General features: G+C 45.4%; 2 protein-coding genes across 6 annotated transcripts in view; one reads left to right on the top strand and one right to left on the bottom strand.

Annotated features, from left to right (window-relative positions):
- Positions 1-8,541, top strand: part of SLC7A1 (solute carrier family 7 member 1) — a 46,225-nt gene extending 37,684 nt beyond the window's left edge. For both annotated transcript variants that reach the window (XM_060273813.1, XM_035114950.2), the window contains one exon: positions 172-8,541. In XM_060273813.1, coding sequence (XP_060129796.1) covers positions 172-281 — 110 coding nt within the window. In that variant the 3' untranslated portion in view covers positions 282-8,541. The remainder of the gene's footprint in view (positions 1-171) is intronic.
- A 6,394-nt stretch (positions 8,542-14,935) lies between these two features.
- MTUS2 (microtubule associated scaffold protein 2) overlaps positions 14,936-24,775 on the bottom strand; it is a 192,289-nt gene continuing 182,449 nt past the window's right edge. For 2 of the 4 annotated variants that reach the window (XM_060273811.1, XM_060273810.1), the window contains 5 exons: positions 21,882-21,955; positions 21,373-21,471; positions 20,800-20,919; positions 19,413-19,510; positions 14,936-15,638 (listed from right to left, as the gene is read on the bottom strand). In XM_060273811.1, coding sequence (XP_060129794.1) covers positions 15,422-15,638; positions 19,413-19,510; positions 20,800-20,919; positions 21,373-21,471; positions 21,882-21,955 — 608 coding nt within the window. In that variant the 3' untranslated portion in view covers positions 14,936-15,421. The remainder of the gene's footprint in view (positions 15,639-19,412; positions 19,511-20,799; positions 20,920-21,372; positions 21,472-21,881; positions 21,956-24,775) is intronic. The other 2 variants (XM_060273812.1, XM_035115862.2) reach the window with 1 other exon arrangement.

Genomic DNA, 24,775 nt, shown 5'->3' on the forward strand with positions numbered 1-24,775 from the left:
TTGGTTCTGACCCTTATATGTGGCCTAACCAGATGGTGGTATTGCTGATGGGAAGACACCAGGCATTTTCAGCGGGGGAGAGATTAAACAGGCGTCATGCTTTGGCTTGTGTGCTGTCGGATGACTTCAGGCTCTCTCCAACGCTGTGCCCCTTTACCTCCCTCCCTCCAGGTCTGGTTATTTATTTTGCCTACGGCATGTGGCACAGTGTGGAGGCGTCTTACTCGGCACCGACGGATGCAGAACGAAGTACGGACAACAACGTGGACAGTTGCAAATGATTGGCAGCCTGGTTCCGCCAAAGGACACCTGAGGGCATCCTCTGCAGGGAAGGGTGCTTTCCTCTCTGGGACCCTGAAGTATTTTGTTCTGTGGAGTATCAGGTGGGCTTCTGTGTCCAACAGTTGCCCCTTGCAGCTTGCTTTTACCTTGGTAGTACATTTATAAGGGATCACAAGGAAAAGGCCAGGCCTCTGGCACACTTCCAACAACACTGTTATCTGATGCCGGCAGCTCCCCCTCCCTTGTCGTATTGAAAGATAACAGCTTATCAGCGTTCCAGTTCACTTCCAATGCTGCTATGAGACCAAGCCTTACAGAGGCCCTGCAAAGTAATTTCCCCGGTACTGTCTCCTTGGATTCAAGTGAAGCAGACTCTGTACTGTCTCCAACGTCACCTGTGTTGGACCACCAAAACCAAGGGGCCTTGCCTAAATGAAAACAACCCACCCCCAACCGCCTGTGTGTTAGCAAAACACCCTACCCCCTTGCAGGACTGATCTGATTGAGAAAAAGGACTTGGTGCTGTTATTTAATCATCGTACTTGACTTAATTTGTGCAGGCAACTCCTGCGCTTTGAAATGCAACGTTGCAACAGTCTTCTGTAGGGTAGTGGCTTGCAGGCTGAATTCTATCTGCCGCGACACAAAATAACTTCGTTTAGGCAACTAACAGATCCTGCTGCTTTTACGAGAAAAGCTTCTAGCTCATGGTATAATTCTGGGTGCTTGTTTGTCCCCCAGGGTTATATAAATCTGCAAAATTAGGAGTAACTCAGTTTCCTGCATGGTTTAGGATGTTGGTCCCATCCTGAATGGAGTAATACTGGCCAGAGTGTAGTGCTTTCCCTTTCTCATCTTGCTCCTCTTCATCGCAAGTTTGTGAGGTGGGCCCTCCAGTGTTCCTTGAAGGTGAGAGAAAGCAATGTATGCAACCTTGAATTAATCCATTTTGGAGATGGGATCTGAACCCTGGCGTGTTGGGTCCAGCTCCCAACACTGTTACATTTTTAAGTAACTTATTTATGTGGGGAGGGAGCGTGTGCCAAACTTGATTCTTCTGGTGCAGGGTAAGAAACAGCATTAGTTCATGGAAGATTTGGGACAAATGTGTGGTCTTTGAAGTCAAAACTATTGTGGCTTTTCACCTGTCCTGTGAGGGCTGGCTTTTCTCTAGAGAAGAGGGAGAAGCATGCAACACTCAGAAGCAAAAGGGAGTATGCAGTGATAATTTACTGTGCTCAATAGACAAGTTCTTGCTCATGCAGCTGTATGCCAGTTTACCTGCTGAGTGCTGCTTTTGTGCAATGAACTCTGAGATGCCACCTTAGCCATGCTGAACCCCAAATAGGATTTTGTGCTCTTTCCAAAGAGTGTTGGCACAGGTATGCAGTTCGAGCAATGCGTCCTAATTAGCAGAAGCTTGAAAAGGGAGCTTCTTGTGCTTCTAAAGCCATCTGTCAGCCTTCCTGTCGAGTGCGGGTGTGGAACTGAAGAAGGTTGGCTTTTTTTGTACCTATGCATAGACTACCCCTTGGCAACCTGGGGCCAGATGGCTGCGACGGAAGGGAGTGGTCCAAAACCTCTGGAAGGCCAGAGGGTTGCCAAAGGATGGCATAGACAGGGAGCCACCTCTTTGTAAAAAGAAAAGGAAGGAAAAGTGGGTTTCCAAAAGAAACAAGTTCATGCAGATCCTTGCTGTAGAAAAAATCCATTGTAAATATTGTAGCTTATTATTATTATTATTTTATTATATTAATATTATTTTTTCATTACTGTTCTCTTGGAAACCTGATTTTATTTTTTATTTGATATTTATGTCTAGCCGCTTCATATCTTGCCTTTGGGGCAAATTGTGTGAACTTAGAAGAAGGGGAAATCTTTATTTTTCGGGAGGGTTGATCCTATTTTTATGTGAGGGATTTCCGAGGGGAGAAATGTTCCTTTGGGGGTGCCCCCCAGGTTTGGCACTTCTTCACTGCTATTGCTTAGCCCTGCAACAGCCCTTGGGGTCATAGGTACAGAAGGCCTGTACTGTTGGGAGTTGCAGTGTCTGGAGGGCACCAGCTTGGGGAAGGCTGTTGGGGGGGCAGTACGAGGGTGACCTGTATTACGGCACATGGAAGACTTGATTAGCTGGTAAACAAAAGGCCACAAGTGGCCCTTGAGGTGAACATGACTGATTCCTGGGCAGTGTACAAAAGATTCCTCTCCTGTGAAAGGTTTTCTCTCATTATACTAGAATTCACGGACATGCGATTAATAATAATAATAATAATAATAATAATAATAATAATAATAATTTATTATTTGTACCCCGCCCATCTGGCTGGGTTTCCCCAGCCACTTTGGGAGGCTTCCAACAAAAATTTAAAATACATTAAAATGTCACGCATTAAAAACTTCCCTGAACAGGGCTGCCTTCAGATGTCTTCTAAATGTCAGGTTGTCAAGTGGGATGTTGTAAGATCCAGGGCAGACCAAAGACGGTACTTCTTCACACAGCACGTCTTTGAAACCATGAATTTCACTCCCATAAGATTAGATATAAGAAGGCCTGGAAAAACCCCGGAAAAACTGGGAAAAACCAGGGTTCCCCCCCCCAAGCCATTTTTCTTGGGGGGGGGGACAGCTTTGGGGGAAAATGGGGAAAAAACCTGGGTCCTGTCCCCCCATTTTTCTGCTTCCCCCCCCCAAGCCTTCCCATCTCTAATCTTATGGGAGTGATACAGTGACAGCCGCTGACTTGGATGTCTGTAGAAGAAAATCGGGCAAATTCACGGAGGATGTGGTTTGCAGTGGCTGCTAGCCATTGTGGCCCTGCCCTGCCTCTGCTCTCAGAGAAACAGTCCCTGGGAATCACGGGTGGGGGAAGTTCTGTTGTACTTGAGTCCTATTTGTAGGCTTCCGTAGGCATCTGGTTATTTTTTTCAAATTAAATTTCTATGCTGCCCTTCATCCGAAGATCACAGGGCAGCTTGCAATATGGCAGTCAAAGATTTCATGGCTCCAGTATTCTCAAAAGGCCATTTGCCCGACGGTAGCTTAACTCTCTCTGATGGGCTATGGGGCCCTGTGCCTTTCTGGTTTTTATAGCAGTGATTGGCCATGGTGAGAACAGAACAGGCAGGCCTGCTAGCCTGAACCAACAGGCTGCCCTTTTGTGGTTCCTCTTAGCCCATCTGCACGTCTGGCGGGCGGAAGCCTACGTGTGTTCCCATAGATCCTGGAACTCTGCACAAACGCCACTCCTGTCCAGGGTCTGCGAAAGCCTATGTGTGTGCAGTTCCCCCACCTCAGCACCTGCACTAATTCTTTCAGATTTGTCCCAGTGGATCGGTCAGTTCTTCTCTGTGCCTTTTTACAAGGGTCATTCTTCTACACTACATGCTGTCTTGGAACTTCCAGCTTATCTAATTAGGAGGCGCACAGTCCCATGTTACAGAGATTGTGGCTTAGTTGCAGATCCCCAGTTATCAGTTGCTTCCTAGCTGCTCCCCAGTTGTCTGTCGCATACTCCCACATAGAAATTGCTTCTATGTAGGCTTTGCCCCTGTGGAATTCCATGTCCTCTGTTGTCACCTTTGCCAACCTAGCACCTTCCAGATGTTTTGGACCACAACTTCCATCAGCTGCAGTTGGAGGATGCCAGATTGGCAAAGACTGTTCTGTAGCCCCTTGGGATCGATTTGTAAAATGTGCCCTAATGTGAAGCTGCCCTTGAAGAAGGCTCTGAAACTGGAAGGCAGGGAACTTTGCTGAAAGTTAGGTTTCTAGTTCAAATCAAGGTTCTGGTCATCAACTCTAAAGACCTATGTGACAGGGACCCCAACTTAACCTTAGGAGGTGTCTTCTCTCCAACAAACTTCCCGCTTAGCCTTGCTGCATATTCCACATGAGCTGGATATGAAGTTAGTACCTGTGGCAGGTACGGGGCCCTTAACTCTGGGAGGTGGCTTCCTGCGTTCTGAGCGCCAAAGTCTAGACATTGATAACAGTTCTAATGCAGCAAGTTTTTAGCAGTAAACTTTTATGATCTAGCGTAGCTGTAGTTCGGTCATTCGGTAGCTTATTTTAGAACTGATTTTATGTATTTATTTCTCCGAACAGGAGGGGAAAAACAGGGTAAACATCTCACAAAAGGAGCATTAAGTTTTGTACTGTATATCAGCAAATCGTGTGCGTGTCTAACATGGGATTCATGCAAATCCCCCACCCCAGGGAAATGATTAGAGGTCGGAATCCTGACCATGCTTAAAGGAGCGCTGAGAGTATGTGTGATGTCATATGCTACTTCCTTTAAAAAAATTAAATTAAATTTCCTAGGCTAGTGGCTCTCCTCCTCCATCTGCTTACTTCAATTCAGGTGGTGGGATGCTGTTGGACTCCAACTCCCATCAACCCCAGCCAAGGGTTAGGGATGATGGGAGTTGTATACCTCCAGGTGTTGCAGGACTACAGATCACCCACCCTTGCTCTCAGTAGTGCTGAAACTGGAACCAGGTAGGCTGCACTTGCATAAATACTGGCACTAGGTGAGCTTATACTCCGTCCCTCTCCCTGTGGTGTGTAACAGCTCAGAGGAGAGATATAGAGCCTGGACAATTCCACCTATTCCTGTTGGACAATTTCGCTAGTACCAACAGGGGTCGCTAAATCTCTCTGCTGTGCTTACCCCTGTACCGTTGCCACTGCCAGGCCCTTGCATGGTTGAAGATGGGTGTGTGTGTGCTCAGGACGTGGAATGCAAACTTCTGCTTATTGGTGTAGGATTTTGCCACTTGGGGTGGGGATGGAAGACTAGATAGACTGTGTTGCCCTTACCCCTGAATCCTAAATGTAAATACATGCAAAGCTTGAGTTTGGTGAAAACCTGATTGCTGCTGCTGCTGCTGTAGGTTTGCTATTGTAAAGAACAGGCCAGCATTTACTAGAGCTCGTCTTTGTAAATAAGTGGGAAACTTTTTATTTTTATTATGTTTAAATAAGAAGGTGGTTTTGTATAGCTGCTGGGACACTTTGTTGTATATATAGCCGTATTCTGAAGCATTGCCTTCTGTGTTGCGCTCAAAAGAAAAAGACTGAACAGGTATCTTACTTCGTATGAGGTCTTTCACTTCATTGCAGGAGGTTGGGCGAAATGACCCTCAGGGTCCCTGCCAACTCTACAATTCTATATGGTTCTATAACAGAGGAGCCTGTCCAAAGTAGCCTCTTGAATCAATGGAAGCCGCCATCACTTCCTTCAGGAATTGTCTCATTTTCACTGTCTCCTTTAGATTATTTTTCTCCCGGAAGGGCACAAGCCCAGTATGGAAGGGGAAGTGTGTGCAAACCCTTAAGTCAGCAAGGGGGAATATCCCTAATGTGTACCCTGACCTGATGCGTGTTTCACTTGGAAGATGGTTTTAAGTGAGTTCAGCGGGGCTTCCTTCTAGTTGGGTGTGCATAGAATTTGAAACCCTAGGCTAGGATCATACCCAGCCCATGGCACAGGAACACAGCTGGGGCTTTGGTTAAATTCACCCATATAGAAGGAAGTTTGGAAGAGCATGGCACTACATTTAGTCCTGTGGCTTCATACCAGCTGTAAAAGGATGTTCACGTGGTGGTTATTCACAATGAGCAATTTCTCTCTCCCAACCATTATATTATACACTAGTGGCCAAAATTGTGGAAACCTTTAGGAAAAAGTGTATTTGAGGTTTTATGACTCTTGAGACTCTTGAGAGTCCCATGGACTGCAAGAAGATCAAACCTATCCATTCTGAAGGAAATCAGCCCTGAGTGCTCACTGGAAGGACAGATCCTGAAGCTGAGGCTCCAATACTTTGGCCACCTCATGAGAAGAGAAGACTCCCTGGAAAAGACCCTGATGTTGGGAAAGATGGAGGGCACTAGGAGAAGGGGACGACAGAGGACGAGATGTTTGGACAGTGTTCTTGAAGTTACAAACATGAGTTTGACCAAACTGTGGGAGGCAGTGCAAGACAGGAGTACCTGGCGTGCTCTGGTCCATGGGGTCACGAAGAGTTGGACATGATTAAATGCTTAAACAACAACATCAACACTTTTATTTGGAGTAATACCATAAAATTATATATCAGTGGAAAGATAATTTAATGAAGAATGTAATGCAACAAGGTTTGTTCAATTATCTGTATTCTATCAAAAGTTATAGCCAAATAACCAGAAAAAGGAAGCGCAACTTGCTTAGGTTGATATGCAGTAGCTTTCCTTCATTTGAATGTAGCCAGTGAGCATGAGTGTTTAGAGAGCCAATCAGATGTTGTTGTTGTTTAGTTGTGTCCGACTCTTCGTGACCCCATGGACCATAGCACAGGGAACTGTGCATGCATTCCGCCAGGGTATCCATGCATATAACACCCCATTGCATCTCTATAGATTGCACAAGAGAGCACGAGAAAGCTGACAATTTCTGTTTGAACATTTTATAGATTAACCTTAGTGTAACCTTGACCAGGCTCCACAAGGGGTTCTGGTGATAGCAAAGTGAATATTTTATGCTTTTTGAATGTAACCCAATTGCATGTTCATTAGTTTCCGTTGAAGCCAATGGCGTTCATGTGCATATCATTTGTACACACTTGAAGTTGCTGCATTTTGAACTGTCCTGTGAAAGTATTACTATTCAGTGCTACTTTGGTGTTCGTTCTAAAAGGTTACTTTTTTCTAATTTGCAAGTGTTGGGAAGAGTTACTTTTAAGTGCAGAGGGTGCCGGAATACCCACAGGTTAGCATTTATGTGCTGATGCATCAAGTGTGAGGCCTGGGCTGTATGTGGTATAGGCACATACTGCCCCCCTCCATGAGATTTTGGCACCATCATTTAGCTGTTTGTCCATATAACTTTGTTTTGACAACTTCATGAATCCATCTCAGAAGATGCTTCCATTGCAAAGGTTGTCTGGCATTTGTTACATGTGTACATCTTTTAACAGGTGCTTTCATGTGCTAGTCCTTGGTATGTTGTACTTCCAAATCAAAGGCCAAATGTTGCAGGAACAATGCCTGTTAGTAACAATCCATATATTTCCTCAGGGTTTATTTCCTCCTGCTGTTGGCACAAGTCCCAATAAAAAATGTTATGCTGAGATGATGAAACTCTTAGACAGTGGCCTGGTTTTCACATAGCGTTAAGCCATGGTTTGTTTAGCTTAACTATGGTTTGTTTTTACATCCAAGCCCCACCCCTGTCAACAGATTAGGGTCTGGGCTCAACAAATAAGAATATGAAACCGTGGGTGGTATTCAACTAGGTTTTACTTAGAGTAGGTCTGTGGAAATTAAAGGACCTAAGTAAGTTCATTAATTTAAGTGGTTGTACTCCAAGTAAAATTGAGTTTACCACTATATGGTTTGAAGCTGGCTTATATATTTCCCTTACATCTGAATCCAGAGTCCTTGCTTCTTTCCTATAGAAAGAGGTAGAAAGCACGAACAGTTGAAAAACGAAACTTGCATAAGGTGAAACAAGCAATGGTTACTGCCTGCTGGTCTGTGAGACTGATCCTGGTATCTTCAACAAACCATGCTTAAAGCAAACCCTGAGTTACTACCATTATGAATGCAGCCACTGAGGAATCTTACACAAATCGCATGCGGTCATGTCTGTGTTTTCCAGATGATGGAAGGGTTGTAACATGTGTGCCTGGTGGCAAAGTGGAGGATTTCCTGTCTTTACGTTGTGCCTTTCAATGTACGTCTGGTCTCAGGAGCACAAAGAATGTACATCCGATTGTACATTACAAATCTAATGGAACGTGGGGTTTCTTCAGGAATACATCTCTTAATAACCAAGAAGCCATGAAAGAATCTGTGCATATTTTTATTGAGTAATATATAAATATATACTTTTTGGTTGGCTGTTCTATTTTTCTAATGATTTCCTCAGAATTTCTTACTGTTGTGATACAATTATTCGACCCCCTGATGCTGACTGTAATCCCTGTTGGGTTTTTTTCCTGCTCCTGTTCCAGTGGAGTTTCTGGTTTGGTTCTTGTTTAGATTTTGGCTCTGCTCTCCCCTCCCCTCCCCTCCTAAATATAAAACTTTGTTTTTTAAATGTGAAACGTTTATCTAGAGCACGACCTCTGCTTCTCGGAGACGTTTCTGCCAGGTGGCACTGTAAATAATGTCTCCCTCTTGATGTCGTTTTTGACTTTGGAGATCAGTTTGTTAATATTATGTGATACAGCATTAAACGTTTCCCAGAAATGCAAATAAATTATGTTAGTTTCACCCTTCCTCTTCCAATGTATTTCTGTTCGTTCCAGCAGACCAGTTGCATGCAATTGCTCTTCAGTGAAAGAATCAAGCTTCTGGAAATGCACCTTTTGCTTTTCAGCACAGTGTTTCATGACAACCTGAACAGCACAACCTTATGCATAGCTGCTCAGCAATAATGCTGTGTGAGTTCAGCAGGACTTCTAAGGCAGCAGTAAGTATTCTCTTTTAGCAGTGTGATCTAACCAGTGTGTTCTCTCTCTCTCTCTCTCTCTCTCTCACACACACACACACACACACACACCCTACCATTATTCTCTTGCACTTAATTGAAATGGATGCTTTTGAGCTTCCCATAGCCACTGTGAGAACAGGATTATGGATTAGATGGGCCAGTGGCCTGATCCAGCAGGCTTTCCTTATGATTCACTCATGAGCCCTCAGCATGGTACTAGATGTTACCATAATTGCGTCCAAAAAAAGATAGCCGTGTGTCTTAATTTCTCAGTGCCTAGCAGCCTTCTCTATTGCGACGTTCCTCAGATATTTTCAGCTCCATCTCCCATGAGACTAACTCTGCATGCCAGTGGCCAGAGGGGAGAAAAGGCTAGCCTCGTGCAAATGGTCTCTTATTCTGCTCTCACTCTGTCTCTTGCTTTCAATGGCAGCAGGTCAACCATGATAGTAAGGGGTGCAGGAAAATGTGAAATGCAATAGTTTGCAGCTCAGAAAAGTTGCATTACACAGGGAAAAGGAAGGAAATTGACAATTGTTAGGATTGCTCCATTACTTGTTGTGTAGGCACATACAGGTCTGTAATAAAATGATCTGTTCATAGGGAGTTGGCATAATGACAGTTTATGGGGAAGGGTTTACATGCACAGTTTGATCAAGGCCTTTAAATTTGATCAATTGTGGTACCTTTAAATTTAAATAGCAAGTACTGAGCAAAATTTGTAAGGTTGAGAGAACAAAGCTCCTGAGTGATTCCTTTATACACAAGTTTCAGTTGTTTGCTTTACTTTTGTAAACAACTTTTGTAAACAACACCCATCTCTTGCTAAACCCTGTTACCTATAGACCCGTAAAGAAGCATCGTAGCACACAAAAGACTAAGGAGCAAGTATTTATTATCATGAATATATTACATTCACCTGTACACTGTAACTCAAATAATACAAACTTTTTTTCCTGTAATTCAAATAGCCACGTAATTAAGTCGGACCACAAACTCCTGCTGTGTCAGGGAGGGGATGGTCTTTTATCATCCACCGTGTGTCCATGGGACACAAATGCAATCAGTACACAGACGTAAAATATCTGATTTTGGTTATTCATATTTATTCCGAAGAAGATCTTTACTGTTCATGTACCAGCTGATTTATTGGGGAGAAATGTGATGTTGTGCAAATGAGAGTTCTGAAAAATGTTTCAAAAGTCGCAAAAGGGGGAGTCTTAATCTCTTCTCCTGTTGGCTTCTCTAGCGAGTGGTTTTGTTGGTCCTTTGAGATTCCTAAGGTAGCAGGGGCCTGTGAATGGATTCCCCAGGAAGACTTTTGAGGGCTTCTGGGAAAGACAAGTATTTGGACAGGGAGGCACAATTTACTCATTGTATCACACCTCTTTGGTATGTTGTCCAAAACCCAGAGTTGCGTGGCATCCCCAAACACATCATGGGGGCTAGGAGGAGGCTGAGAAGGCAGATGCAACACTGGTCTTTGGACAAGACATGAAAGTGAAGTGAGAAAGTGTGAGAGCCTCATGTATCCACAACCAAAGCCCATCTCCAGAAGGTTTTAAAGGCATTTCCTAGATCAACTCCTTTCAACAATACTACTATGGTCAGTTTTTTCTTGTCTGTCATATTCCTCTGATGCTTTAGAAAGCAAGGGTGCCTTTGAATGCACAGTCCTATTTGGGGCACCAGGCAGTATTGTTACTATCCATTTGATTAGCTCAGGCATAGCCCCATGGTGCCCCTCAGATGGTGGACTACAACCTTCATGAGCCACAGCTAGCATAGTCAATGCTAGTCTGAGACGATGGGAGTTGTAGTCCAAAACATCTAGAGGGCATCACGATGCTGTCTCTGACAGAATACAGGGCGGCGTTGGGTATGCCACAGAGGAGAAGTCACCCATCTGCCCTGCTCTGGTAAGAGCCAATTGTGGGCGGCATCCATAGCTGGGCATGCACTCTCACTATAAAGTAGGAAAGATGCTAATTTTCTCACACTGCACAGTCAGTGGGAAGCACAAACAGAAGCAGTGCAAGTTGCTCTTGATTCTTCTCCTGCTTAATGTGTACAGTCCAAACTGCTCTGCTGGATGCATGCATGCCCTGCATGGAAGGAGAGGCATAGAAAGGAATTGGTGTTCTACAGAATGGTGCCGTGGCTGTGCCATGTTATGATAGCAGTGTGGGCTGTGTTCCTGGACTTTCCTAGGGTTGGCATCTCAGCAGCTGAATCCTCCTTGAATCTTCCTCTGAACCTGCGAGGAATAATACGCAGCAGCAGGACAGGTTGAGGTGGCATTTCCCATCTTCTCCCTAAGGGAATTTTGGCACAAGTTTCCCAAACAGTGTCTTGCCATCACCACAGTTAGTTAAGTGGGTAGATGGAAGGAAAGGACAATTTCCCTGAGTGAGCTGACCTAATTTTTTTGGCCTTGGCTGCAAGTAAATAGGTAAAACAGGATTCACACCTGAAATTCGGAGAATTAGAAAAATGCCTTCCATATTTTTCTTGTTTCCCAATAATGAAAGTTGCACTTGGTAGCCACAGTTTGCTTGTTGGCTGCTACTAAGGCAGGGTGTTAAAACATTATTCAAGACCCATGTTACTATTCCTTGCCAGGCCATCAGTTATAGTGCCGCTACAATCTCTGATTGCTTTCTTCGTGATACTTAGCCAGCTTTGCCCCATCACCGGAGTGCTTTGTGTAATTGTCCAGTACGTAAGTGTGAACATGGTTATCCACAATTAGATTTGCAGTTATTAAGTTCTGCTTTTGGGGGGATGAATTTTATGGCTTCACATACAAAAAGTAGCTGGCCTTCAAGGAGAGGAGCCCAAGGGATGCAGTGGTTTGTCATGAAGCCTAGGCATGTTATGCACCTCCCCTGGCACTACCCCAGTCCAATCTGCTCCTACTTGGGATTGTTTGTATACACCAGGGTGGCCCAACTTTTCATACCAAGCGGGCCACAAGAGGACTTTGGCATGGAACCTGTGGGCCGCATACTGCCTTGTTTCATGGGCTGCCCCCAGCCCTTGTGCTGCCTTCCCAAAGCTGGCTAAGTGAGGGGCTGGGCTTTGGGAAAGAGGTGCAAGGCTCTGGCAGGGCCCTAGCTCAGTGGCTCATGTATCTGGCTTTGGGAAGGCAGCATAAGGGCTCAGTGTGTGTCTATGTGTGTGTGCGTGTCAGTGTCAAATGTGGCTGAGGGCTGTAAAAAAAAAAGGTATCCAGGAAACTGAACTGGGAGCGTTGCACAACTTCCAGATCTGCACATGCTTGCCTGCAGCACTAGAATAGAGCGTGTTGCACTTGTCTATCATCATAATTTTTGGAGTGATGAGGGAGCTGATGGCAGAGGCAGGGATGCAACTTTAGGAAAGTCAAAAGGTTTCGGGTGACCAAGTGAGATAGTTCCCTCCACCTTGTAGTAGTAGCCCTGTATGTAACATCAGAAACTGCTTTTAAAGGAACCCTTGGTTTCAGAACTGGCTTACCAGATAGCATGCTTAAGAAACCAAGTTACTTTTCAGATGCCAGCCGTAGTTGGTTACCTTTAGGTTTACATAATGCAAAGTCATGAAAAGGTTCTTTTCCCTCTGTAGATGGTCTGTGGTTTTGAAGGGCTGAATAAGTGAACTGAACTGAATGTTAGGTTAAAGTAGAGTAGCCCTAGGCTGCCATTTTGATGAGGAAGGAAGGAAGGAAGGAAGGAAGGAAGGAAGGAAGGAAGGAAGGAAGGAAGGAAGGAAGGAAGGAAGGAAGGAAGTGGATAGAATCCTACACCTTTCCCATCTGGATGTAGGGACAACTGATCTGTACAAAGTAAATGGAGGAGATAGAACTGTAGTCTGATATTGGCATTGACTTGCTATCTTGTGTAGGCCAGCAGAAGCCAAAATCTCAAATTGTATTTGGAAGCATTCATTGAAAATGGAGGTGGCAGATGAACAGAGGAAGGAAGAAGCATAAACAGAGGAACTGACAGACAACCCACACCCACCCGCCCACCCACCCACAGTGTGGCTTTGCTAGCTTATAAGTGGAGAGTAATACATAACTTACAGAGCAATGCAAGGTAAATGCAAATTTATCAAAGCTGTGGTATAACATTGCTCACATGAGCTTGACAGTACAAGGTTTGCGACATAGCAAGGAAACAGGTGCTGTCTGTGTCTCAAGCAAGTGTGGTAAGGAAACTGGCTAAATTCATACCTGGGTCATTGTTGCAACTATCCTACGCTTGAGTTTGCAAGTTGCCCATTATGCGAAATCTAGTCCTGTCGTTTGTGATAAGTTAACAAACGTGGCATGAGCTAATCTAAGATGATGTACTTGGTATCACAGTATCATGCAAGGTAGCTACAAAAATAAATTTCTCTAAAAAAAAAGAAAGAACTCAACCTTGTTACTCTGTACATCATGGAATTGGGCTACAGATCTGTGGCTATTGGATGGTGCTGGCTGTTCTCGGCAAGCACAGCTGATGCCTAAGGCCTGCATCACAGGCAAGTCATCAACACAAGCACCAAGCAGACTCGCTGAACGAAGCACTTGTGTGGACATCAGGCAGACAGGCATTTGCCAGCCAGTGTACACAGCTCACCGAGGACCTCCTTAACTCCCTCCCCTCTCTTCTCCTCGGTGATCTTTTGGCGCACTGAGCTGCCCTGTATTTAAACGATGCAGAGGGGGATGTGCAAGCCTGGACTTTGCAAATGAGTTGAGCCCTGGGCCTCCACTCGAGAACCAAAGTATCACATGGCTACCTAAAAACATTTCTTTGCTTAGATGATTCATGCTCCACATCTGTCCAACGCTACGTTCAACGCTTTCACAGTCTAAGTCTATAACAACTCTTTGACACACACGCTGGAACCCAACTCCTATCACACCAAAGACAAGAAGGGACACCGGCTGTGTCCTCTTTGTCTGTCTAGCTCATGTTTAGAAACCGTTTCAAGGTCTAATGCTATTGTGACTGCTATGCTACTCTCTAGGGAACCAGCCTACGTTCTAGCAGGCCTGACATCCAATATCGTGCTGCTACTAAATACACACTGGGTAGCAGAGATGGCTGGAAAGAAGGCAGAGAGATTTAACAATCCAGCAGTTTGGCCAGTACCAAAACACATAAACATGCCATTGAGTGCTGATAAAATGCCAAGTGTGCAGTGTTGATTGCTATTTTATGAACATGACGAGCCTGAGATGATGTGAGTTCTGCATCTGAGAGATGCGCTCCTTGGATACTAGGCAACGTGGCAGAGGATAGCAATAGCACACTCCTGGCCACATTGCTTAGGAGGGGGGTAGGAACAGCTCTCAGATTGCACACTCACTTAAAAATATTGCTGCCTCAAGCTGCTACTTGGGTCCACTGCACAGGTGAGTCACCCCTGTGTAGAAGAAAGAGCCCAATTCAGTCATCAACAAAAGAGGGCAAACCAGTCTGCCTACTGAGAATTGTGGGTTCGGAGAGCACTGTGGTACCCAGATCCTTCCTACAGGGAACTAGTGCATCACTGTGATAACAGGATGCTGGACTAGATGGGCTTAAATCCCACAGGGCTCTCTTTTGTTACTTAGCACACACATTTGCCTCTCTACTGAAGTACGCTAACTGAATTCACCCATTCACTCTATGCTTCTGTGGTCACTCCCCCATCACTTCTTAAAAAGGAGTTGGGAGGCACATGGTCTTGTACATTTAGCCTTGCTATTAATTCAGACTTTGAAAACATCGTGGAAAAGCCCTTACTGCTGGGGTAAAATGGAGTCATCTTGATAAATGAACATAGGACTGCAACGATGGAGGCCTGCTTGCCTCTTCCGTATTTACAGCAGTGGTGAGTGTTCTGATTGTTACCTGGGAGGCGAGTGCCGTGTCTGGCACTGATTAGAAAAGCAATTGTTTTTGAAGGCAGTTAGCTAGTTAAGAAATCAAGTCGCTGGTGTTTTGCTTTAGAAAATGTACCACTCAGTGGTCACTCGGAAGGTGCTTCTATGTTTTTGTAACTTTCTTCTCGTTTGGGTAGAAATATTCCTGGGAAGCTTTGACCAAAAAAAAAGAAAAAAAGAAGAAGCATTTAATTTCAGTATAACTCTTAGGCACAAGTTAGAAAACTGCTGACTCGTGAAAATATATCAGCACTTTTTGTAGAATCCATTAATATAAAAAAATGCATTTCGGAACAGCAGAAGGTGTGCATATGCAGAAGGTGTGCATGTGTGCCTGACATGTGCCTCGCGTTATGGGCATGGATGCCTGAGGTCATCCATACGTATCAGCAGCCACTCAACACACAGAGCTATTCAAAACTCGAACTGGCAACTAACCTGAAATACTGCAGCGAAAAGTTCATCACTCGGGAGTGAACAATAAGAAGAGTTTTCCCTTGCTTTTGCCTCTAACCCTGGGATGTCCCCATGCATCAGCTGGGATTCTGCTATTCTATGGCATCAGTGTCGCAAGTCCTAGAGAACCCACCGGAGTGCACTGCCTAGTCAAATACAGCTATGCAGCAAGAGAGCATGTTGGTAGAGTCACGGATCCCAGGGATCTACTTCTACTGTGGTTAATACTTTCTTAGACGAGAACATTCAGTAGACGGGGACATCGTCAGGGACAAGTCATCTGACACAGCTGCACGGGGCTGTCATCTTGGCACGGTGCTGACTTTAGCTGGGGTGGGAGGTCCTGACGAAGACCGATAAATATGTGTGGGCGATGTTGGCGACAGCTTAACTGGGCTCATGGGGTCCGACGTCTGAAGCTTCCACAGCAGCTCTTCATTAGTCCTACTTAGCCTCTTCTTTTCCTTGGATTCTTTTTCAACGTATTCCTGGAGATTAGCATTTTCTTCAGATAACTGCCTGGAGAGAGAGAGACAAGGCACTGTCAAGTCAAAATCAAAATTTCAGAATTATGGCAAGTCCTCATTGGATCCATTTTGTAAACTAAGGATTGGGAACCTGGTGCTCTCCAGATCTCACTGGGCTCCCATCAGCTCCAGCCAACGTGGCCGTTGGGCAAAAGGGCAATGGAAGTTGGAGGCCAGCAGTGCCTGGAGGTCCACCAGTTTTCATCTATTTTGTAAACAGTTCTCGCGTCTTGTTGAAAACTGTTTGCCTACATGATTTGGATACTTACCATCCCACTCCTTGGAAAGTGCAAAGAAAATAAAGTCTGCTGTAGCATGGCCTAATATAAATGGGACCTTTAGTGAATGGAAAAGAATCCCCCCCCCCCGAGGAATCAAAGATTATCCTCAATCTGTGTCACTTGTCTTTAGACTGGTTCATTCACACATACCTGCCCCTTGAACGTTTCACCACCAAGTGGATAAGGGATGAATGATAAATCAAGTCCATCATGAATGGACCACTTTCAGACAAAATCTTCATCACTTCGTATTTCCTCAAGCACAATGGGTTGTATTCGGTTGCATCCTTCCATTCATGGAGGGTTCTTGCTCCAGCAATGTCCTCCATGGATGGAAGGGGGAGGGAGCGGATTTTTGCAAATTCCCCTGTTTCCTTGCAGCCTGCTATACTACCTCCCGTGCTGTTCTGAATACTTCCCCAACCATCTAGAGCAGATTTCTTGGGTGTAAGAGGGATATAAGGAAAAAATGCTATTCCCTCTCCATTCATGGATGCTTCCATGGTTCTAATAGTCTTCCAGGGCACAACTGGATGCAGCCCAATATTACCCCCCCAAAAAACAGAATTAGTTCACACATTCATCTGCCAATCAAGTGTGGAGTCACAGTCATGCACTGGTGAGCTAGCCCCGAGCCATTCTAGAAGACAAGCAGAAATGGGTTCAGAAGGTGCAGGCAAAACTGGGCATTTCTTAACAGAAGGGGACATAGTTCATTGGTAGAGAACATGCTTTGCATGCAAAAGGCCCCAGGTGCAATCCCCTGCGCAGCCACTTAAAAGGGTCTCTGGAGGCAGGAATGGGAAACCCCCCCCCCCCCGAGAGCCATTGCTAAACGGAGTAATGGACCTGAAGATGAGGGATGCCTTCACGGTGAAACACAGCGAAAGGCAACTCCCTGGCTTCGCCTCTCTTAAAAGCCAGAAAAGTCAATGCCACTAGTGGCATGTGTAGGGACATCGAGACCCCGGAGCCTTTGCCTTCTTTGAGACAGAAAAGAGTTGCAAGGTGATGCTCCGTGATTACAAGAGCCTGTCGGGCAGCATCCGTGCTCCTGAGACAGTAAGCAACCGAGAGTTTGCTGGAGGAGGAGAAGTGGGAGTTAACACAGCCAAGTGGCATCCTCTTCCAAGAGCCTTTTGAGCAGGGATGTGCCTTTGCTGACAAGTGTTTTTTTTACCCTTTCTCCTTTTTTATAATACCAATACCAGCATGTGCCCAAGGACAATTTGCTTTGGCAAGCAGAAGCAAAAATAAATAGCCCTCTGACTGTTACCCTGCCTCTCTCCCGCATACAGTGCTGGGATTGTCTTTTAGCTGCGTCATCTGAGGCTGACGCCAACAGAAGAAAGAAACGGTCAGGTTACAGCAGAGATGAGCTTTGAAACAAGGGAAAGGATAAGGCATAGGCCACATGGTTTTTTTGGGGGGGGGGCAGCAGGTGCTGCGTTTTACTCAGCCACAGGACTGGCTTTCTGGGGACCAGTTCCTGCTGAGGCAGACGGGAAGCTGGACAAAGGCAGATCCTCCGGGATCCTCAGATATCACCGAGTTCAGCAACTGCAGTGAGGCTTCAGAAAGCACAACAGCAAATATAATGCCACACTGAAGCAATACTTCCTGTTGGGGGGGTTGCAGCTGCCGTCACTATTTGGCAGCATAGATCCAGCGATTTCTGATACACGTGTTTGCACAACAGGTTGGCCTGGTTACTGTGCTATTCCTGAAGGGGGAGGTAGATGGGCAGGTCTCTTTCCTTTGTCTCTCCATCCCATATGATTACATTTTCTAACTGGAGCATCTAGCAAAGTGGGATTTAGCCGTGGCTCCTTCAGGTACTGCAGGAATCTGTTATATTTTTTGCTACGAATGTGGTGCTCCTGCATTTCTCCCCTCATCAGGTTCTCTGTAAATTTATGAATTCTGTGCAATGTCACATGCTCTACACACTACCCTATAAACAAGAATTCTGCATCAACATGCTGCAGGTTTACACGAGAAACAGCAACAAAACGGACAAAAGGACCCATAAAATCAATGTGGTATGTGGTTGAAGACTGCATGATAAGCCAGGCTCAGCCCCCCAAGCTGATGGGCGCCCACAGTGCTCTTAAGCGTGGCGTTCTGTGTACAGTGCTAATGTTTTGCAGAGAAATCCACCCTTCTGCAAAGTGCCATAACTTGGAAGTGTACAGCTACAGGTTTCAGTATAACGGCTACTCGGATACCCAGAGGTTTTCAGCGTAGATGTCGAAGATCAACTGCTTGCAAACTAAACTTCCGAGTCAGCCCTGATCCGCGGTAAAGGGGGAGTGTTGCCAACTCCTAAGGAGGAAAGCTTTGTTTATGGAGGGCTTTGTGTATGAGGCAGAGGGTTAATAACAACACACAATACTATTCAGCACAATCCTAAGCACGCTTACTCAGAAGCAAGTCCCACTGTGTAAAGTGGGGCCCATCTCCCCAAAAGTGTACATAGAATTGCATCTGTAGTGTATAGGAATCATTCCATATGGATTTTCTCAGGATTCCATCTAGCAACCCTGTAAGGGAGACCGGCACTGTACCAGTATCAATGAGAGCAGAGTCTGAGAAACAGTGTTTCAGGAAGACCACCTAGGATGCAGCCCTCTGCCCATTTGCTTGGTAGTAAGCCATGCTGACCCAGGTGGCGCTGTGGGTTAAACCACAGAGTCTAGGGCTTGCTGATCAGAAGGTCGGCGGTTCGAATCCCTGCAACGGGGTGAGCTCCCGTTGCTCGGTCCCAGCTCCTGCCCACCTAGCAGTTCGAAAGCACATCAAAGTGCAAGTCGATAAATAGGGACCGCTCTGGCGGGAAGGTAAACGGTGTTTCCGTGCGCTGCTCTGGTTCGCCAGAAGCAGCTTTGTCATGCTGGCCACATGACCCAGAAGCTGTCTGCGGACAAACGCTGGCTCCCTCGGCCTATAGAGCGAGATGAGCGCCGCAACCCCAGAGTCGGACACGACTGGACCTGATGGTCAGGGGCCCCTTTACCTTTACCTTTAAGCCATGCTGAATTCAGTTGGAGTTGCTTTATATAGGACTATACTCCTAGTGAGTCCAAGGCAGTTCTGATCTGCATCAGGCATTTCCTGGTTCACAGCTCAGTCTCCGTCAATGCAATCCTGTGCATGTTTGTTTGGAAGTTAAGTTCCACTGAGTTTAATGAGCCTTATTCTCAAAAATGTGTGTATAGCCTTCTGGTACTTCAGAAATAAATAAGTTTAACAAGTTCCTTGCATTGCTATGATTCTACAAAGCAGCCTCCCCCCCCTTTTTGGACTACATTTCCCATCAGCCCCAGCTAGCATGGCTAATGGTCAAGGCTGATGGGAACTGTAGCCCAAAACATCTGAACTGCTGCAAATAGACACCAACAGAGTGAGCACACACACACACACACAAATATGTGAATTGAAAGCTGCTTGAAATGCCAAGCTCGGGAGCAAACTTCTAGACAGACCTTGTCACCACAGTGTTCTGATCAATCCTGACTCTGAGATCCTCATTTTGCTGCTGGAGCACCTGAATTTTTTCTTCTAATATTAAGTTCTTTTCAGCCTGCAATGATAGGAGGGACAGCTTTAAATACATGTAGCAATTGCAGCAGTAAAATAATAATACTACAGTATTGTACCAATTCATTGCACCAGAAGTGGCAGCACAGATTGGATGGTACTGATGGGTTATAAACACACTGGAGCTCACCTGTGTGATACCCAGCCTGATCCCAGAGGGTGTTGCTGTGCTTCTCACTTGGGAGAAACACACCTGGTTTTTATTAAGAGTGCCTAGCCGAGAAACAATCTCTGCATGCATCTGCTTTAGCAAGGGTTTAACTGCTAGTCTTCCTTCCCTACATTTTTGTCACCTCAGACCTTTTCTTTTTCTTGGTCAAAGGACTACATTCCCTCTGGGGCGATTTGTCAGGGGCCACATGCTGGCAGCGGGTCAGGATGGAACCAGTGGGGGTGGGGTGGGGCCAAAGCCCTAAAAGGGAAATATCTCTCACACAATCCAATGAGCATGCTCAGCGGGCAATAAATGCTAATTGAATGGTTGGGAAAAAGAAATCTGGAATCACGGGTGGGTGGGATTGAATGGAGTATCCTGGGAGAGGTCATGGCTGGCTGACTGGCTGGCTCCCCGAACAGAGCCATTCTACAGTGCAATATTTTGTTGCGTGATTTGGAAATGGAAACTTTAGAATGCATGCAGGGGTTAATTTTACCCCAACTTGATGTTAACGTACTATATTTACTGTAGCTACTGTCTCACACTGGGCTATCACATTATCAAATGGAGTTCCTGCCTCCCCAAATCCTACTCTCTCTTAGCCAAGAGTGGCTTTGAACACAGGGAAAGGGTGAGAGGTGAAGTGGAGATTTAAAAAGTAAGATTCCTTCCCATTTCAAATATACCATATAGGAACATCTTAATTTCTGTATTGCTTCTTAATTTTTATGGTGTGAACTGCCCTGAGATTATGGATGAAGAGTGGTATACAAATTTTTAATAATAATAATAATAATAACAATTCTTTCCCCCTTCCCAGTTTGCATCTCTAAAATGACCACATTCCAAACCAGAGTTGCCTGCTCGAACAGATTGTACTAGCTTGTGATTCTAATGCAAGAACAGGGAACTTGCCCTCCAGAAGTTGCTGGACTGCAACTCCCATCATCCCTGACCATTGGCCAAACTGGTTGAGGCTGATGGGACATGGAGTCCAACAACATTTGGAGAGCCACAGGTTCCCTTGTCCCTCCTCTATTGGATGCGCAAGCTTTGGTGCCTTCTCCATCCCTTGTGTATTGTTTTCTAAACAGAGACAAAAACCAAGGGCTCACCAGCCTCTCTAGCTCTATGATCCTCTTTTCCTGTTGATGAATGAGTAGATTCTTCATTTCCAAGACCTGCTTTAGGCTACTCATGTCTTCCTCTAAATGCTGGTATGGAGCCATTGCAATCTGAGGCGAAGGAGAATTGACAGTAAAGAAAAGGAAGCAGAGGACTTACCCAGGAGAGTTGGAGGACTCTCCTCATCCACTCTACGAGGAGGACCTTCTGGAGGCTTCCAGAACCTTCAGTATGAGGAGGAGCCCTCCCAGTTTTGGGGACCCCAATAGCTGAAGAACAAACTCAATCCCTCCCCCTTAATTTCAAAATCTAACCAGAGCAGGTTAAACAGAAAAGGAAGGTAAAACGACTGGACCTAAAGTCACCCCCCTAGGCCAGGTTATTCCAGCTGTGTGAAAACTCAGCCTTCCCTCATGGGGCTGAGTGTGAGGCAGTCAATGTTGGGCCAGGACCTGCAGAACACTTTCGGAAGACATTTACTGGAGGTAAGAGTAGCGATGAAAGGGGAACTCTCTTGTTCTTATGAATCCCACTAAGTTCCATAAAAGCAAATCTCATGTTACCTCTAGTTGCTCTTCAGTGTTTTTCTTTAATGCCTCTTCAAATCGTTTTGCCTTGTCCTTCAGAGACTGGCTCTGAAAAGTCAGGGTGTCGACCTGGTCCTGTAATCAAGTGCAAACTCATAGAACTACAATTCTCAAAGAACCCTGGATAGATGGATTGACTGTTAAACTGGGAACTGCAGCACTGCAAGGGGAATATGGGTCTCCTAACAACTCACAGCACCCTTAACAAACTACAGCTCCCAGGATTCTTTGGGAAAAGCCATGGCTGCTAGGGCAAATCCACACCATACATTTACAGCACACCCTGATACACATTTGAAGCATGTGATTTCCATCAAAGACTCCACAGAACTGTGGCTTGTTAAGAGTGCTGGGAACTGTAGCTCTGTAAGGAGGAAACTATACCTCCCAGGATTTGTTGAGGGGAAGTCATGTGTGTTGGATGTGCTTTTAAGTAGACCCTTTTGATAAATGATAAGGTTTTCTATGGCGTAAGTGATACTAACCTGGAGTGATAGACGTAGCTTCTCAAAATTCTCTTCCAGTTCTCTTTTTTCCAGCTCATGTGCAGACTTTAGTTCTGGGAAGGAATTACAAAATGCCACACTGAACCATTGTGACACATCCACAATCCTTAGGCAGTAGTGGATGACATAGGTGGGGGCACTGCCGCTTATCTGACCGCCACCCAATCACGACACGGGTGCTTATTGGGAGGTAAGAGAGGGAGGGACAAGGCAGCATTGAGAACAGCATGGTGCAAACACAACGGCAGAGCCAATCTTACGCTCCCGCTGGTGGGTTTGTGCCGCACTGACCTCACCGCCACCTTGCTCCTCTACCTCCCAGTAAATAGTGGAAATCCGACCGACTGGAAATGAGGTCATTGGTGCTGCGTCAACACACCCAATGTCAGCTACAGTCCTTCAGTCTCAGCTAGGCTCAGCTTCAATGCAGCCCAACCGCCACATGCCTTGCTCAGCCCCGTACGATGTCCAGGCCAAGTGATGTCCAAACTTTTTTGGCGTTTAAATACGAGACGGTGTGCTGTTCTAGTCTGAACTACAATGTGCAAATACGGTCTCTCTTACTCCGTGAGTTCATGTGGCTTTGCCGCCAGGCTACTGATTTATTGTTTAGGCCACAACACACCATACATTTAAAGGACTTTAAAGAGCCATGGCTTCCCCCCATGGAATCTTGGGAGATACAGTTTGTTAAGGGCGCTGAGAGTTGTTAGAAGACCCTTATATTTCCCTTAACAGAGCTGCAATTCCCAGAGCTCCTTGTGAAAAGCAAGCGATTATCAAATCACTTTGAGAATGGTAGCTTTGTGAGGGAAATAGGACCCTCCTAACAACGCTCAGTACCCCTAACAAACTACGACTCCCAGAAATCTTTGGGGAGAAGCTCTGAGTGTTTAAAGTGGTATCACAGCACTTGACATGTATGGTGTGGAAGATCCAGCAGAAAGGACTAGCAGGAGAATCAGGCACTGGCTCTAACAATAGAGTGACCAGATGTGGGGGGAAATACAGAAGACTATATATTTAAGATAGGGCTGGACAACCTCATGTGCCCCCCTGGCCTTGCTCTCCACCCTCCATGACTGCTTTTGCCTGACTGGAATTTGTCCTTGAATGAGAAAGATGCCTCTTGCCTGCTTGGATGGGGGGTGACAAGATGTGGATCCCTACTTTTTAAATAAAGCTATAGTAGTTACAGAAACAGCTCTTGTTTTGTACAGCTGCTCCCTGAACAACCCTCAATTCACACTAAATTTAGGAGAAGTCTCTGTTGTGTGCCCATTCCAAAGGCTGCATGGCAGGGACTATGGGAAGCTCTTCCTCAACCAATTTTATTATGGATATGAAATTTTAGTTGACCCTGTAGTAATCTATGGTTTAATAGCCCAAGGAACTTGTATGGAGAGCATGTTAAAATTTAATAGCCCAACTAATTGCTCTGAAACAGCGACTCCATAAATAAAACCTATTCGCCAATCAGCTGTTTCAGTGACAATTTCATCCACGAGAGGGGGCCCTAGGCCTGCAAGGAACTCTTACACCGCCCAAAAGCAGCATTTCAGGGGTTCCTTCACTGTAAAATAGAACCCAAAATGTCTTAGACAAAGGGGCAGTGGGTGGGTGGGAATTGTTCGTGAATATGGTGATAATCCAAATCCATGATAGAGATCAACTGCAAAATGCCTGCAACACGCATACATGCATAATTTTATTTGTTTGCCGCCTTTCCGCGGTTCAAACCATGCTCAAGGCGGCTTACAACATGAAAAACATGCATAGCTGCAACGCAACAAAAGTCGTGATAAACAATAAACAAATCATTAAAAAATGCACGACCAAACTAAACTATTTCCACATAAATCACAAGATTTAAATAAAGATACGGGGGGGGGGAGCCAACAGCAACAACCCCTTGTCAACAAAACTCCCTAAGCAACCCCCAGCCCTAGTGGATTACCACTTGTAAAGTGTTAATATTAACTGTGGCTATGCTGCCTGAATAATGGGAAGTTTGACAGATATTTAATCAAACAGGATTGCATTTTCTCAAATAGATATGCACGTTACTCATGAATGCCAACTTCTGACTTTAAACCCCACCTTAAAAAACTCCTGCTCTGGAGCTTCCTCTGCACCAGTTGTGATAGACTGATGTTTCCTCCTCAGTTCCTTTCGTGGGGCATCTCCCCTGCTTTTAACTCTGCCATGTCTACCTTAAGGAGATGGCAGGTCTACTAGGCAGGGAAGGAGGCTGTTGTCACAATAAACCAGCTACTCACAAAGGCACCTTAACAGCTTGGCATCTTCCTTAGCCAGTGATAGTAGGGGCCGTAGCTCAGTGGCAACACAGAAGCCTTGCATGCAGAAGGTCATGGGTTCAATTTCTGGCACCAGCGATTGAAAGGGATCTGGAGAGGGGCTGTTGGGAGCGACTGCTACACATTTGGGCTGGTGGGGCGCTGAGCAATGCAGAATCAGGAATAACAAACTGACCACAACGTAAGCAGCAAAAACTAAAATTAAACATTTAAACATCAGAGGTACTGCAGTGTTCTGACGGATAGGTTAGTGCCCAAACCATTCAGAGTATGACTTCAAAGCAGGGGCAGGTTGGGACCAGAGCAAGTAATGAAGATAGTCCCACTGACTTCAATGGTGTTTACTCCAGGAAAGTGCATCTACAGAATCATAGCATAACTTTAATTGGGGGTGGAGGGCAGGGGTATGCAATGTACAGGGTAGGGGAGACTGATCAAAATGAAGCTCAAGGCCTCTAGTTTACTGCAGTTTAAGGCACTTAAGAGGAAGTGAACTTTCAATTTTGTATTCAAAACAGATCAGAACTTACATTATGTTTGAAAGCAAGCAACAAA

This window comes from Zootoca vivipara, chromosome 4, assembly GCF_963506605.1.
Source record: "Zootoca vivipara chromosome 4, rZooViv1.1, whole genome shotgun sequence".
Classification (NCBI taxonomy): domain Eukaryota; kingdom Metazoa; phylum Chordata; class Lepidosauria; order Squamata; family Lacertidae; genus Zootoca; species Zootoca vivipara.